At 38.0% G+C, this 15,290-nt stretch overlaps 1 protein-coding gene and 2 long non-coding RNA genes across 4 annotated transcripts; 1 reads left to right on the forward strand and 2 right to left on the reverse strand.

Moving 5' to 3' along the window:
- Positions 1–399: 399 nt before the first annotated feature.
- Positions 400–10,101, reverse strand: LOC131300562 (uncharacterized). Of its 2 annotated transcripts, XM_058326466.1 has the most exons (11): positions 9,934–10,086; positions 7,758–7,863; positions 7,282–7,352; positions 7,127–7,176; positions 3,769–3,842; positions 3,603–3,665; positions 3,179–3,266; positions 1,253–1,315; positions 1,102–1,181; positions 954–1,025; positions 400–702 (listed from the first exon to the last, which is right to left on the reverse strand). In XM_058326466.1, exons 2-11 carry the CDS (start codon positions 7,787–7,789, stop codon positions 621–623), a joined length of 675 nt encoding a protein of 224 aa, XP_058182449.1. In that variant the 5' UTR covers positions 7,790–7,863; positions 9,934–10,086; the 3' UTR covers positions 400–620. The 2 variants fall into 2 exon arrangements, with proteins under 2 accessions (XP_058182449.1, XP_058182450.1); XM_058326467.1 differs by lacking the exon at positions 954–1,025 and having other exon boundaries at positions 9,934–10,101.
- A 1,847-nt stretch (positions 10,102–11,948) lies between these two features.
- On the forward strand, positions 11,949–13,739 carry LOC131300565 (uncharacterized). Its single transcript, XR_009190998.1, has 3 exons — positions 11,949–12,048; positions 12,178–12,257; positions 13,194–13,739. It is a non-coding gene; the product is annotated as an uncharacterized LOC131300565 (long non-coding RNA).
- A 306-nt stretch (positions 13,740–14,045) lies between these two features.
- On the reverse strand, positions 14,046–14,641 carry LOC131300566 (uncharacterized). The gene is made up of 2 exons (XR_009190999.1): positions 14,261–14,641; positions 14,046–14,199 (listed from the first exon to the last, which is right to left on the reverse strand). It is a non-coding gene; the product is annotated as an uncharacterized LOC131300566 (long non-coding RNA).
- Positions 14,642–15,290: the final 649 nt, after the last annotated feature.

Consider the following 15,290-nt stretch of genomic DNA (forward strand, 5'->3'; position numbering starts at 1 on the left):
CCCATAAGAATTCGATGTCCACAACTATGCTCATGCTTTAAAATAAACTTCACATCGGACTATTCATTAGAAATAAATAAATTCTTAATTCCAGGTTCTTATAAAGCAGCACAACTCCTGTGTACAGATGAACTGAAATAACGTTGTGAATATAACTAAAAACAGAACTAAGTTGAAGCAATCTCTGCAAGAAAGAAAAGAAGCAATAATGTTCTTACAAACTGAATAACAGAAAGGAAAGGAATTCATTTTTTGCTAGGAAAAAGGAAAGGAATATGGGTGCTCTCAAAGTTCCTCTCTTTTTTACTGTTTTCTTTTTTTTTCTTTTCTGGTTAAAATGAGGGAATCATTGGAAAGAACACATCAAAAAGGAACCGAAGAAAGCATAACCATCCAGGCGAAACAAACAAACTAAATTGCACTGAATTTATTCCTAAGCATGAACATCATCTAGAGAACACTAACACGAACATCATTCCAGGACAGGAATCAACAAGCAGTTGCAACCTTCACAAACATATACATCCACATGCCTTCCAAAGCAGTGGGTTTAGCTACATAACTACGGCTGGATTAGAGAGGCGTTTCCAAGATATTAACATCGTACAGAGAAACTGGACTTATATGTCCATGTCGTCAAATATTTCTCCTTCCTCGGACCATGATCCCTCCTCCATAAGAAAACCCTCAGCCACCAAATTGCTGCCACAGAGAGAATTAAGGATATAAAATAACATCATAAAAGCCAAAACGTGAATGATGAAACCACAAATACTGATCGGAAAATGATGCTCAAACAAACATTCTACACAGAAAACATTTTACACACAAGTCTATGGGTGGGGTGTTTTAGTAGGAAATGGAACCACATCATTCTGCATCAAGATTCTGTGTGTATAGCATTTTCCACATTTCATTTAAGAAAATTCGAACAATGAACAAATAGCAATCACCTCAAACAGCTGAAATGGAAGCTCACAACACGCTTAAGCTTTCTATTATAGAAGAAGAAAGTGAATGACCATCTGAAAAATAGAGAACCATATATTATAACTGCAGTTACATGAATCACAACCTGAGGTATAACATAATAAACCTTACATTGCTCCTCTCTCGAGGAATGGGTCTGCATCTGAGTCTGGATTGTAACTGTAAATCTCACATTCTTCTAGCTTCACAACCTGCATCGCTACATATATCAGCAAATTGCATCTGGCACAGCTGGCATCCTCTTTTGTAATTATAAGCTCACCTCATCTAAAGCCTTATACAAGGTGTCAAGTAGGGGACATCCCTCATTTGCCTCAGCCCACTCCTGAACTCAAAAAGTAGAAAGAAACTCAAAATGAAAGACTCGAAGGCACTTGGCACGAATAAGCTGAGCATAATTATAAAAATTTAAAAACTCAAATATAATAAATTCCATCAGTTTTCATTATCAACAAAGACATGAATCATATGCTCCACCAGCACTTATCATACCTTATCTGCAATTTGTGCTATAACCGGTTAGGAAAAAAAAACATGTCAAAGTAACAAACATGGGTACAATTTTAAATAAGAATAGAATGACCAGGAACACATAGGCAGAAATAGAAAAATCGTTCCCAACGATACTCTATTCCTCCCTTCCAACAGGTGCAGAGGGTAGGCACACAAATGTCCACCCATTTCTTAGAGTAGGTATTTCCTTCGAAAAGAAAAAACTAGAGCATCAAGTGTTTTGCCATGTTAGAAGATACAGAATGCCTCTCCATGACGATATCGATGGGATGCTCACTTGTCCTTTAATCAACCCATTGGATTTTGTCAAACTTCAACACTTACTGGAGGACGGAACTAATGTCTAGACGGAACTAATGTCTAAACAGGTAGGTAGGGAATAATAATAGCTCCTAAGGGAACTTTTCGTGTTCTTTGCTATAGTTTTCAAGCCGGATCTAAATTTTTTGCAGCAGCCCATTCTTCAAAATCCCACGAAAGAACACCTATTTGTGAGAAAATTCGAGCCACAACCAATTGATGCGGCGACTATAATTAGAAGTGGTTTATCCATCTTATCAACCTCCAAAAACAATATGACACATCATCCAATTTTGGTGCAACTTCGAGCATCACAAACATTTCCCTGTACAACATCAGCGGGTTTATTGGAAGAACTCAAAAGGCAAGAGCTATCTCTCACTCCAGAAACCATAGCAGACGAATGTAGCCCACAAGGCGGGCTGTCCCAAGGGGGTGCAAGGGGGGACCCGGGCCCAACACAACTCCAAATACCCACGTATTATATTAATTTTTAGGTTCATTAAGAAAAATTTATGGGATTAGCCCCTGCAAGTCCTTTGAGTGAAAAAACTTTCTTAAAATTTCCATGTGTGGGGTACAAATCCCCAAAATTTCAAGTTATCAATCTTTTTTTTAGGTTGCATGTATAAAATTAAACAGTGGCTGCAAACATACTCATAGTATCGTCTCTTCTTCGGACCTCGCGAGTAGCAACATACAGTTATAAAATATATTTTGCATTGTCAATATGAAAATACACATGATTCAAGCCCCTACTAGACACAAATCTTGCGTCCGCCACCCGTCCTTGCACATTACAGGAGGTCAAGGTTCAATTCAATCCCCTTCCCTTGTGGAGATTTTCTCTCCTTCTGCAGGATTTGTATTTGTAGTTATCACGTTCATTGGGATTATGTAGATTGTACATTGTACCCACGTGCTGGACTTCTAACAGAGTAAATGTCCAATGTAACGTAGTTTATGTAGGTTGCAACTATATGTCAGACAGAGCATAGAGTAAATGTCCAATCTAATGCAGTTCATAGTATTTGCTAACTATCACTTGCCAATGGACAAAAGGAACTCTACTTTATCTAACAATGACATGTCAAACAAATGATACTCCCCAATTCTTTAACCAACTAACTATGCAGGATTCACTATTGTGCAAATTCGTACAACATAGATGTTAAAACACTATATTATAACACAGTTATCTTCTAAAGGGGAAAGATCACACTATGAATCAGGGATAAAATAGTCCATTCAAAAAAAGAAAACACTCAACTATCAAAAATTATCTAGGAGATCCGGCGATTCCGGTAGATGCATCTTTAGCCAGACAGAACTCCTACTTCATAAGAATAAAAAAGCAAACAGAGAGCAATAATACCTTTGATACTTCAAACATGTAGGCATCAAATATCTGCTTAAAACAGTCCCAGCTTTCCTCTGTGAAAAACTGGTGAGCTTTCACTGCACTGGTAAATGGCAAAAAGATAGTGGCACTATGTGGCATAAGGAAACTATCTAAAATTGATGTGAATATATCACCAGCACGTAAGGTATTAGAAATACAAGCTCAATAAATCAATAGCCAACTGCAAATCTAGTTTTGGGAAATGGAGAGACTTGAACTCTCAGCTCCTCTAAGAGCAACAGTTCTCCGAACTGTCTGTCAACCTTTTGACAACACTCCCAATCAGGTTAAGAAAGGATTATGTAGTGGGTTGCCATGCCGCCCAGAAAGCTGACAGTGGCATTACCCATAACCCTCCTTATCAGCTAACCCGTAAGACCTTATGATACAGAGTTACCTGAAGTCAAAATCAGGATACATGTGATAGAGAGTAAGAATCAGGTACATCAACGTCTTTCGGCTGAAACCAATACAAAAAAAAAGTTAAAAGAAACTCAGAAAGGCATACCACTCTTCCTAAGATAATCAAGAATCTGGAACCAATCAACGGTTGCATTCAGCACCTTGATTTGCTACACATATATTCAACTGGAGATGAAGAGTCGGCATCTGATGACTTCCCAAGATAATCAAGAATCTGGGTCGAAAAATATGAAAATGATTCAGTAACATTAAATTATAGAAATGAAATGGTAAAAAAAAGGTTCAAAAAAAAAAAAAAAAACACATTTTCCAGCTATTAGTGATAAAAATAACAATTAATGAAAATTGGTGAAAAACAAGACATGAAGGGCTTGTTCAGTTAGGGATTGGGATTGGGATTTTGGACTCAAAATTATTACCCTACTCCAACATCCACTCATTACCCCTATCTCCAACCACTACTTTCATTTTTATCTCTATCTCTCTCCAATCATTACCCTATCTCTCTACCCTAATCATTACAAATTCAAATCCAAAATCCAAATCCAAAAACCTTCAACCGAACAAGCCCGAAGATACCAAGAACTTGGAAAACCAAACCAGCATTAACTGCAAAACCTTACATAGACATTCTACAAAAAAATAATACATTAATTGATATAGAGATGCAATGGAAATTTTGAGTAGCAAAATTCTGAACAGGCACGTAGGGATAGAACACAGTAGACTACAAAGCACCTATACCGATACAATATAACAAAGAAACGCTGAAATGGAAGTCCACAAAAGAAAACAACAGCAGGAACAAAAAAACTTAGCACAACATGGCTCGGACACGACAACAAATAAGTAGGTATCTGCACTTCGTAATTTCTTATTACTCTTTTCAAACTTTTTGGGTTGATTTCTCTAAGACCACCTCAACTATATGCAAGAATCACCTAACCCCTTTCAACTAAAAGACAAATCAGACAGCCCCCTTAACTAATGAAAACTTACATGGCACTAACTCCATTAACGGAAGAGATGAGATTACTTAGACCCTCTCAAATATGTACACAAAATCCTCATCAAATCCTACTTGTTCATGGTGTCTCTTCCAAGAAAATGTCAATAAAACGGAAATTTGTAGCACCTCTCTCACATGAGATGGGACCTATACATACATGGGAATATGGGATCCACATCATGAGAGAGGGTGTTACAAATAAACGTTGCATGTAAAAATAAAACAAAAATTTGTAACACCTCTCTCACATGAGATGGGACCTATACATACATGGGAGTATGGGATCCGCATCATGTGAGAGAGCGTTACAAATAACCGTTGCATTTAAAAAAAAAATTGGTCCCTCCCTCTCTCTCTCTCTCTGGGCGTTACAAAACCGTTGCATTTTTTAAAAACTCTCTCTCTCTATCTCTCCCCCCCCCCATAATGTGTGTGTACACGTTTGTGTGTGTGTGTGTGTGTGTGTACATTTGCATGGGATGGGTTCAGGTTGGAAGGGGTTAAATTTGAGATCTTAGGGTATGGAGGCAAGAATTACCTAGCTATTTACAAATTGAGGATTCAGAAAATTGAATTGGAATGTGAGGGCTTCAGTGTGGAGGACATTAATTGCCCAGTTTTAGAAAATTGAGGTTTTGGTTTGGAGAATTTTTCTAGTACGCTCCTGAGTGGTATGGAAGCATGATGCTCCCATTAAATATACACCCTTAGATTGAAAAATAGATAGATGACAGCCGTTTGATCAAAACCACCCAGAAAGAGTAAGGTGGATTCGCAAACAAAAGATGGTTTTGTGAATTTTCACCAAAAAACATAGTATTACTTTTCACAAAAACAGGTTTACATAACATTTACTAAGGTAACACCTACAATGTTATATGGCTACACTTACTATATAGTCTGACCACACTTACTATCTTTGAGATTTTGGGAATTTATAAATTCGCCTCTTTAAGCTACCACACTACTTTTTCTCTTTTTGCTAATCATTGGAGAGTGAGCAACCTAAAAAATGGGGAGAGATTTTAAACGCCATGTGGACGCTTTTAAGTTAAGTAACAAGATCCTTCTAAAATGGGTGCGCTCCCAAGACGGGAGCTTGAATCGACACTCCCAAGATGGGGAGGGAGCTCCCTCCTAACTAAGATGGGAGCTTATCGGCTGTTAATACAGTTATTCTCTTACTTTTAAGGTAGTAACATTGGGGAAATAAGTATGACTATCATATCAATCAAGAAGTTTTGCAAATTAGAAATATCTAACTTCCATTAATTACCCTTTAAGATTGGGAAAAATCTCAATAAGTATCACTTTTCCGGCAATGGTTAAGTATTTAAACATATCTTATACATGTATTTATATAATCTATATATGCTAAACGCTAAATCATTAGGCTCTTTCACACAGGAATTTCGTACAGTGAAAAGGAAGTTCCTTTTAGGTTTCACATGCCGATTGGCAACTGCTCTATTAGTCTATTTCATATCATCCCACCCAGACCTATACACTATTTGACCAACACGCTCCTTAAGCACTCCCAACCTAAGGAACTTCTAGGTGCTTCCGCTCTTGCATCTATAAACCGATAGCCACCCTTTAACTTATATCTACGAAACAAACTCACTGAATTCTCTCTCTAAAAATAATACTTCATCAATTTACGAGAAACTGAGATTGGGAGAGGTTTGCAGATTGCAAGTTGAGATGAAGAGCTAGGTTTCATCACCAAAAAAAAAAAAGGGTTAAAAAAACTGGTATCAAGATACAGTGATCAATCGTATGCTGGGGCTTTTGTCACAAGTGATAAAAAACTGTTTCGTAAAGGTTTGTTCTCAATAATTGATGTATCTTATGATAAGAATCATGTATCTTATGACTATGATAACAAGTGTTGAAGCAGTGAGAGAGAGAGAGAGTAAGCCCCAATCTGCTCTATTTTACAGTACACACAACAGAGGTTTCCATTAAATTACATATTCATACTGACTCATAAATGTTAGAGGTGTATAGAAGAAACAAAAACCTATAATAGGGTCAGGTGGGGCGAGAGGTCATATAGAAGAAACAAAAACCTATAATAGGGTCAGGTGGGGCGAGAGGTCATATTCCCAACAAACCCCCCCCCCCCCCCCCCCCCCCTTTCCAAAAAAAAAAAGTATCCCAGGCTTATGTCCTCTTTCCCACCCTACCCAAAACTAATATACAACTCCCAACCCAATGTTCTCAGGGCTAGACAACGGGAAGATGGCTCCGCATAGATCAAGTTAAATATCCATCCGTAATCAAAGATGAGAATCAACACTCTTCGAATTCAAATTACAAAACTGAATTTGACAGGATACAAAAAAAAAATAGCAAAGGGAAGAAACATCCAGCAACAAAAAAAAGGACAAGACTTTTCTCCCTGTTTAGGGGGCTGGTGGGGGGGAGGCAGTGGTGGAAATAAAGTAAATCTCTGTACCAAGGATATGTATAAAAACTGGGATTACCTCATGCTCCAAACTGAGAGACAACTTCTTGTCGGTTCCCGTGTGTTTGCCTAGAAATAACATGATACAAAACAATCATGTGTTTTACCATCAGGGATAATGAATACATATTTTCCCCACCCACAGAAAAGGTAAACATTTGCAAGTTAACTTACAAGAGTACGCTTCAAGGCATCCTTTGATGGTACGCTCTCCAAGATCCAGGTGACTTAAGAAATCATTAATACTGGAAAACAAGCCAATCACTACTTCCACAGAAGCAAACCAAACAAGTGAAAAATAAAAAATAAAAAATCCATGTCCCATTCTTTTGTCCACTGTTCCACATTGGGATGTCCCAATTGTAGCCCATTTTGGAAAGTCAAGATGTTTAATCTCAATAATTTAGTAAAAAACCTCCTCTCTAAATGGGTGTGAACGCATTTAATAGCGTGAAGAGCATTCTGAATATCCAGCCTGTGTTAGTAGGATACAAAGTATGAACGCAGGCAACACATGTCCCTTAAAAAGCTGGATTTTTGAGAGTGGACAAGTAGAATGGGAAGGAGGAACTCATTACTCATTGCATCTAATGAGGAGACTAGAAGTTTATAAATATGCTTTTGTTTCAATTGAATAGTTTAACAGTTACCGGTCAAGAGGAGTGTATTCCAAATACTTCATGATCAATGTATCAAAAGAAACGACAACTTTGATATGGTTGGTAGCCTTCTGCACTAATGGTCTTTCTAGATGTCCTGCGTGCAAAATAAAACCCCTGATGACTAAAGGTCACAAGCTTTTGCATGTCATGAAAGTCAAACATAGAGTTACACATGGCCATTATATGCTCTCTTCCGCTGTATATGATAATGACAAAATGACGAATTTAGGTTAACCAACACCGAGTACTCCACAGTGATGAAGAGTATGCAACAGACCCGTGTACGAATCCCATAGTGATGAGGGCAGGACGATCGAAGATAATACAGAAAGAACTCAAGATTTAACCATGCGGCCATGCCTAAGGACCCATAGATAACCCCACACCTAACTAAAGGTATTCCCGTACCAATACAGCACTCAAAATTTATGTTATTCCATCTATTGAACCACCACTTTGTTTCCAACTTGAGGAAAGGAGGATAATAGAAAAGAATGATTTTTCCACCACCTCCATTTGGTTCTTAGCAGGAAAAGGGAAATGAAAAGGAAGAAAAGCCTACGACAAATAGAAGAAAGTTTCTTCCCCTCTCTTTTCTTTCCATATCTTGTACTCGCTTTTTTAAATATTTGCATGATTAGGCTTACTTACAAAGGAGATACAGACACGTATTAGGCTTACGGAATAGATACATACTTGATAGGCATGTTAAGAGTATGAAAAATCATTAGTGTAATATTCTTAAAACATGAAGACTGATTGTCCAATAACTGGAGTGAACTGAAACCCGTTACAGTGATTATCTTGATCAGGTTGTGCCTGGCTAAAAAAGGAATGTTGAGAAGGATATGCCCAATAAGACTTTGCGAGAGAGAATTAGAAACAAAAGCGTTCACGAAATGGTAGGGGTAGCACTGAAAGTCTGATAGTAATCGAAGATAAGATGTGAGAGAATAAATTAAGATGGTTCGGACATAACCATCGTAGATCGGTCGATGTGGTAGTTAGGTGGAGTGATATGGCAACAGTAGATGGTAGCGCACTAACAGAGGGTAGATCAAAGTTGACTTCAGAGGTGGTAGCTAGAAAAGACATATTTCTTGGATATCACGCAACACAATGTCCTCGACAGAGATCAATAGAGACAGCCGATGCATGGGGTCATTAAGTGAGAGATCTTCCTTGACCCCAATTAACTAGGACCCAAGGCTAAGTTTGGTTTGTTCTTTCTCTATCACATTAACTAAATTTGTAACCCACCCCAAAACTAAGTCCCCAATCAGAGTTGCTAAATGAAGAAACTACTCTAGCTCAATTTTTGCTTGACTCGGTAAAAGTTGTTCAAGATTGACTTGTTACATAAACCAACCAAGTCTGAACACACTTTTAAATTTCCAAAATTGTTGAAAACAAGCTTGAAACGAACCACTACTCATGTCACCGAACTCATAATTTCCTAAAAAAGAAACAAGGAAATTCAAGCTGGGCCCGTGATCAACTTAATTAAAGCTCATATGGGGTCGAGTAGAGTCTCTAGAACGGGAAAAAAAAAAACTACACAGTATACATACTTTTTAAGCTCACCAAATTTGAAAATCCCACTACTAAACTCGACTCGTTCGCAGTCCTAATCCCAATGGAAGAACATTATTATTACGTTGTCACTTCACAAGCCAAAGCTGAAATAAATTCCTAAACTTTTCCTTTCCAAACTCTCAGACTGGTATGTTACAAAATCTGATACCACGTACCCTATATAAACTCCAAATTCTTACTAATAGATAGTACTATGGCCAAATGCAAAAAAGTAACACCAGAGATTTCTGATTTCCCAAACTGGTCGATTATCCCGAATCAACAACCGTCCAAATGCTTCGAACTCCTTGATTCCCCCATATACAATTTCTTCCGTGAATTACAAATACAAATCTAATCATTACGCGACAACCTAAGATCCAAAAAACCCCATCTAAGATCGCAGTCATAAATCAAACTATCAGAATACATCAAACAAAACTTCATCCAATAACATCAATAATATGAAGACAACATCAGCATTTGTAAATCTCACTAGCATCATAACACGATATCATCGATAACTGCACACCTATATGAATATCAAAACTGAACCAAGGGGTAGAAATTAGAGTCGATTACAACTTACCTAGGCACCAAGCGGGGTAGAGAGAGAGAGAGAGAGAGAGAGAGAGAGTGGTTGTAAATTATGGTTGGGTGCTCCGGTGGAAGGAAACGATCGGTGGGTGAATAATTTGAGCCCTAAATTCGAATATTCGGTTCGTCTTCTTCTGTTGCTCTGAGTCTGGGATGTGATTTGATTGGTTGCTAACTTGCTATTGTGATGGACGGATGGAGGAGGGGGAAATTATGCGGTGCTTCTGAGGTGTACCAACAGCTTCTGGATTGTGCAGATCTAGTGGAACAGCGAGAGTTGGCTTTCCAGCATCGAACGGATGAGAAGCCAGACTTTTTTTGAACCGGTCAAGTCACAGCACAGGATGAACTGTATTCGGATTTGGAATGGAATGGACTGGACAGAATATGGGCTTTTGGAATGGACTGGGCCAACCCGGTTTTTTTTATGAAAAACCGCCGAAGCTTCTTTTCTTTCACAGACTCTGCACAAATGTTTACTATTAGTTCTAGGGTTCTGATTTTGGAGCTCCAATTTTCTTTATCAAAAATTCTAACAGCAGAGACGATTTGCAGAGAACAACGCATTAGGCCCTATTTCGGTTCCCGAAATTTCGCCCCTATGAATCCAAAAGTAATACTTACCGATATCCGCTGGAGCTGATTTTTTACAGGGCCCCATAAAAATAATATTCAAAAATTTATGGACCCAAAATGGGGCCAAACGCGTTTTTCTCTGCGTGATTCTCTGCAAATCATCTCTGCGGATAACAGGGTTTTTTTAATCATTTTTATACATAGGCACTCTACTTTTTGCTCCCATCAGTTTTTTTTTTTTTAATTATTATCCGCTTGTCCCCATCAAGTGAAGTTCCTAATTTATTATTCTACTTTAAACCAACCCCCACCCATCCAAACCGAGTGCAATTTTGTTCAACTTTCTTAAAGGGAGTGAACATTACTCTTATTTTATTGGTTAAAATGGTGTTGATCCCACCACAAAGTGATGTCATACTTACCATGCAATACACTTTTTGGTAAGTATGACATCACTTTGTAGTGGAATCCACACTATTTCAACCAATATGAAGGAGAGTAATATTCACCCTCTTAAGTGGAGGGTGAACAAAACTCAACTCCCCCAGACCAATCCCCAACACTCCCCCCACCCCCCCCCCCCCCCCCCCGCTCTCTCTCTCTCTCTCTCCATTAGGCTCAATTTGGATGATCGGAATCTTCAACAGAAATAGAAATGTGATTACTATGAATCAAATTCTTAAAAATTTTATTGAGTGGGAATAGGAATATGATTACTAGGAATGAAATTCATAAGAATACAATACCTGAAGTAATTTCATTCCAGTTTGGATTAATTCAGTAATCTTATGCAGGAATCAATTTTTTTATAAATTTATCAAAGTCAATATTTCCTCTTTTTATTTATTGAGCCAGGAATCTAAAATTCTCATGGGGTAAAAGAGAGATCAGATTCTCACTCATTCTGGTAATGTGATTCTTAGTCGGATGTGTCGTTAGGAATCACAATCCTATTCCTGTCTCTCCCAAACATGGAAATCCTGAGAGCGTGGCGTCACCTTTCTTTTCCTGTTCCTTCCAAACGTCGGAATCATAGAATTATGGAGTCACTTCTCTGTAGAAACTCGTATTTTCAGAAAATATTTAAAGGTTTATAAATATCGAAAATTGGGGATAATAGGAAAGTGTGTGATTATTTGATTTGGAGTTTAAAGTGATAGAATAGAAATTGGAAGGAGTGAATGTGTCATTTGTTTTTTGTATTAGTGTGTGTGTGGATATATATATATACACACACACTCTGGATCCCTCGAGGGATCCCGGACCGCTGTTTGGTGCGGTCCTCTGTTCTCAGCCCTTGGATTTAATCCATGGGCCACGGAAAGAAAGGGCATAAAAAAATGCACAAATTACACTTTCCCCCCTCTTTGGTTCATTTCACACTTGCCCTTTAATGTTTTTCACGCAGAGGCTTGGAGAGAGAGAGAGAGAGAGAGAGAGAAAGAATCAGGGAAGAGAAGAAGAACGCGGACGAACGAAGAAGAATGACGACGACGACGACGACGAACGAAGAACACAAGAACGACTGAAGGTCTCTCACTCTCTTTGGTTCGATTCTGTACTCTCTCTCTCTCTCTCTCTCTCTCTCTCTCTCTCTCTCTCTCTCTCTCTCTCGTTCTGTACGAGAACCAAAAATCCTAATCCTTGTGTTTGAACACAGGAGAACGAAGAACGAAATCGATAGTTGACGAAGGGCTGGACAATCGATCCAGTAGAAGAAGAACGAACCACATCACCAAGGTCTCTCTCTCTCTCGATTATTAGGGGGGGTTTTTTTCCAAACCAGTTTAGGGCTTTTTTTTTTGTTCTAACCCTTGATTCACTGCTGTTGTTGATATTCCTCTCGATCTGCTTCGAACCAGAGAGAAGGCCAAATTAGGGCAAAACGGTTCTCGATCTGGTGGATAATCATTGACTATATATTTTCAGCTTTAGTTCATAACTTTTTTTTTCTAATTTTTTTTCCCTAATTTGGAATGGTAATAGCACATTTTCCCAAAAAAAAAAACACTCAACTCAAGTAAGACTGCTTAAAAAAACCGGTTCTCGATCTGGTTGTCAATACATGTAGAACTTTTTGATTTTCTTAGCTCTTCGCATTTTATTAAATTTGTGCTATAGAGGTCAAGTTTTTCCAAAGCCATGGATTCTTCATCTTCAACAAGCACAAATGCAATGATGTCTATCTTACAAAAAGTTGAGAAGACCTATATGTAGCCTAAATTTGAGCTCCGTAGTCAGTATGAATTTGTGATGTTAATTGGAATAGATGCTCAGGGGAGTGTTGTCTTACACCTTCAAATTGATAATGGAACTTGTAAATTTTAACACTTGAAAGGATTCGTGCTGATGGGAGAACCAGTTGAACAATAAGTCACTCTTCTTCTAGTGGTCGTTAGGGCATACAAACATTATGCTTGGCTTATTTTTTATTTCTTATTTTCTTCTAAATTCTAATGCAATTATTTTTCTCAGAGCATTGTTGGAAAGACAAAAGTCAAAACCTACATGACTAAATATTCTACTTTATGGTTCTCATTGCATTGTAATTATTTTCCTTGTGCTGAGATAATGACCGCAATAAGTGCTTGAATGTACAGTTGCTAATTTTCACTCTTTGAGTTTGGTTCCAGTGAAATGTATACCTAATTTTTGGTTTTTGATTGATTAATGTAGAAGCCGAATGGTTGTTCCTTTTTTACATGGTATGACCCCCCCTACTTGTGTTAGAGGAATGGATTCTGGAAGGCATATGTCAAGAAAATTGGTCAAATTGCAGGCTGAAAATGAAGAGCTTTTAAGGAAAATGAAACAATGGCGATGAATTGAGGAATTGATGAACTCAAATGAGAGTGTGGCCAAAAAAGTTCAGAGATATTGAAGAGAAATGAGGAGTTGGTGAAGTCATAACATTGTCTGGAGCCAAAGCGTTGAAGCTCCAGCTTTTGTTGATTGTTATGTTAGTTATGGGCTTTGCCATTTTTTTTGGGGGTTTCAGGTTTGTGAACAAAGGAAACACATTGTTCTTGCAATAAGGTCTTAGTTGTAACATTTGCAATTTATTTAGGCTTGAAATTGAATACAGATTATGTCAAAGACAGTTGATTCCAAACAGAATGATTTATATGCTATTTCCATTTTTTGCACAAATCATCCATTCTATTTGGTACTCTCTCAGGTGCTGCAATGAACTTTGTTTGCCTAGATTGAAAGTGCCATATCAAACTGAAAGTGCCCTATCAAAGTTTGTAGGTGGTGTTGGTGTAAAACTGTACGTGGGAAATGCCATGATTCTTACTTAATGCTACTTGGTCTTGCACTCATACATAATTGAAATGTGGGGGCAAGCACACAGTGTCTATCTCTCCTACATAAATCCAGAGAACACTTTCTCTCCTCTCCTATTTTCCAGAAAAGCCAACAGTTTTGCAACACCCAGAAATCAACTCTCCAAAAGATGTGTGCAACACCCAACCGTAATACAGAAATGGTGGTGGTTGTGCTTCTTGAAGTGTTAAGTACACAAAGTTACAGAACTGAACAAAATTTCAATTAAAGGGCTGTCGAAAAGCCAATTACAAGCATCAAACTAGCAAATATTAACTGAAACAAGAACAACATATATAGCTCAAATGGCCATAAGTCTAGCCCGTTACACACAATGCAGAGAATCACTTGGTACCTCAATCTACAAAAGGAAAGCTCTTATAAGTTTACACACAATGTAGAGAATCACTTGGCACAACCTGTAACTATTTTGCAAACCATCTGGTGGTGTTATTTGCTACTACTCCTACATAGTCTTTACAATGGAAAAAAATTTGATAGACACAGCTCACTCCCCCTTCCCCATTAGGATCCTTGGACAGTCTATGATCCTGTTTCCATCAAAGTCGACACGCACGACTATTTGATAGAGCTGACGGTTCTCGATTTGTCGTCCTCCTCCACGACCACGCCTGTCTTGTAAAACCTCCATTTGGTTGGATTCCTGTAAGAAAAAAAAAGAAAGAGGATATGGGTCTTGTGAGTTGTGACTAAGATTCATACTAACAAAAGTAATATGAAATAACAAGATACTAATATGTACTAATATGAAATAACATGAATCCATGGCTTTGGAAAAACTTGACCTCTATAGCAATGCGAAGAGCTAAGAAAATCAAAAAGTTCTACATGTATTGACAACCAAATCCCAAAATCGGGATCACCACTTCCATTGTTACCCGAACTACTTCCTTCCATGAAATGAGTTGCTTTCATTATGGTTGTTCTTCTGCTGGAGGGGATTCTCCTCCTATAATGTAACAATTGGCCACTCTATGATACTCAAAACAATTAAAGGTTTCGACAAAACACCTAAGATCAATGGTCGAGGCAATCTATAAAGCAGATAACAAAACATAGTTTTTTCACTTCATCTCAGCCACCATATTCAAGGAGACTAAAAACAAGCCTGGGCCTAGAGGGTAGTCAGGACCTAGTACCAAATGTTTCCATTCTTCTTTTATTAAGTACATCCAAGTAGGGACGCCGATGGAGCTTAAGAATTCAAGCAAATTAACCACAGTTAATATTATTTCCTAAAATGTGTGGGCAAATCATGGAAGGATATGGATGTGTGGGTTTTTAATTTCCTGTTGCTACCCGGGGATTAACTGTTCCTCCTGCTTGACCAAATGATTCTGTGCCTTCATTTACAATGTAAATCAAAACTGTATTCTGATGCTGCAACAAGGAAAAATTAAGACTTTTTAATCAATAAAGTATACA

This window comes from Rhododendron vialii, chromosome 9a (genome assembly GCF_030253575.1).
Source record: "Rhododendron vialii isolate Sample 1 chromosome 9a, ASM3025357v1".
NCBI classification, from domain to species: Eukaryota; Viridiplantae; Streptophyta; class Magnoliopsida; order Ericales; family Ericaceae; genus Rhododendron; species Rhododendron vialii.

Coding starts and splice junctions, on each gene's coding strand:
- LOC131300562 (XM_058326466.1), bottom strand. CDS start 7,789: ATGAAGTATTTGGAATACACTCCTCTTGACCG. Junction 3,666..3,768: donor TATATGTGTAGCAAATCAAG/GTGCTGAATGCA, acceptor TATTGGTTTCAG/CCGAAAGACGTTGATGTACC. Junction 3,267..3,602: donor TATCCTGATTTTGACTTCAG/GTAACTCTGTAT, acceptor GCCATTTACCAG/TGCAGTGAAAGCTCACCAGT.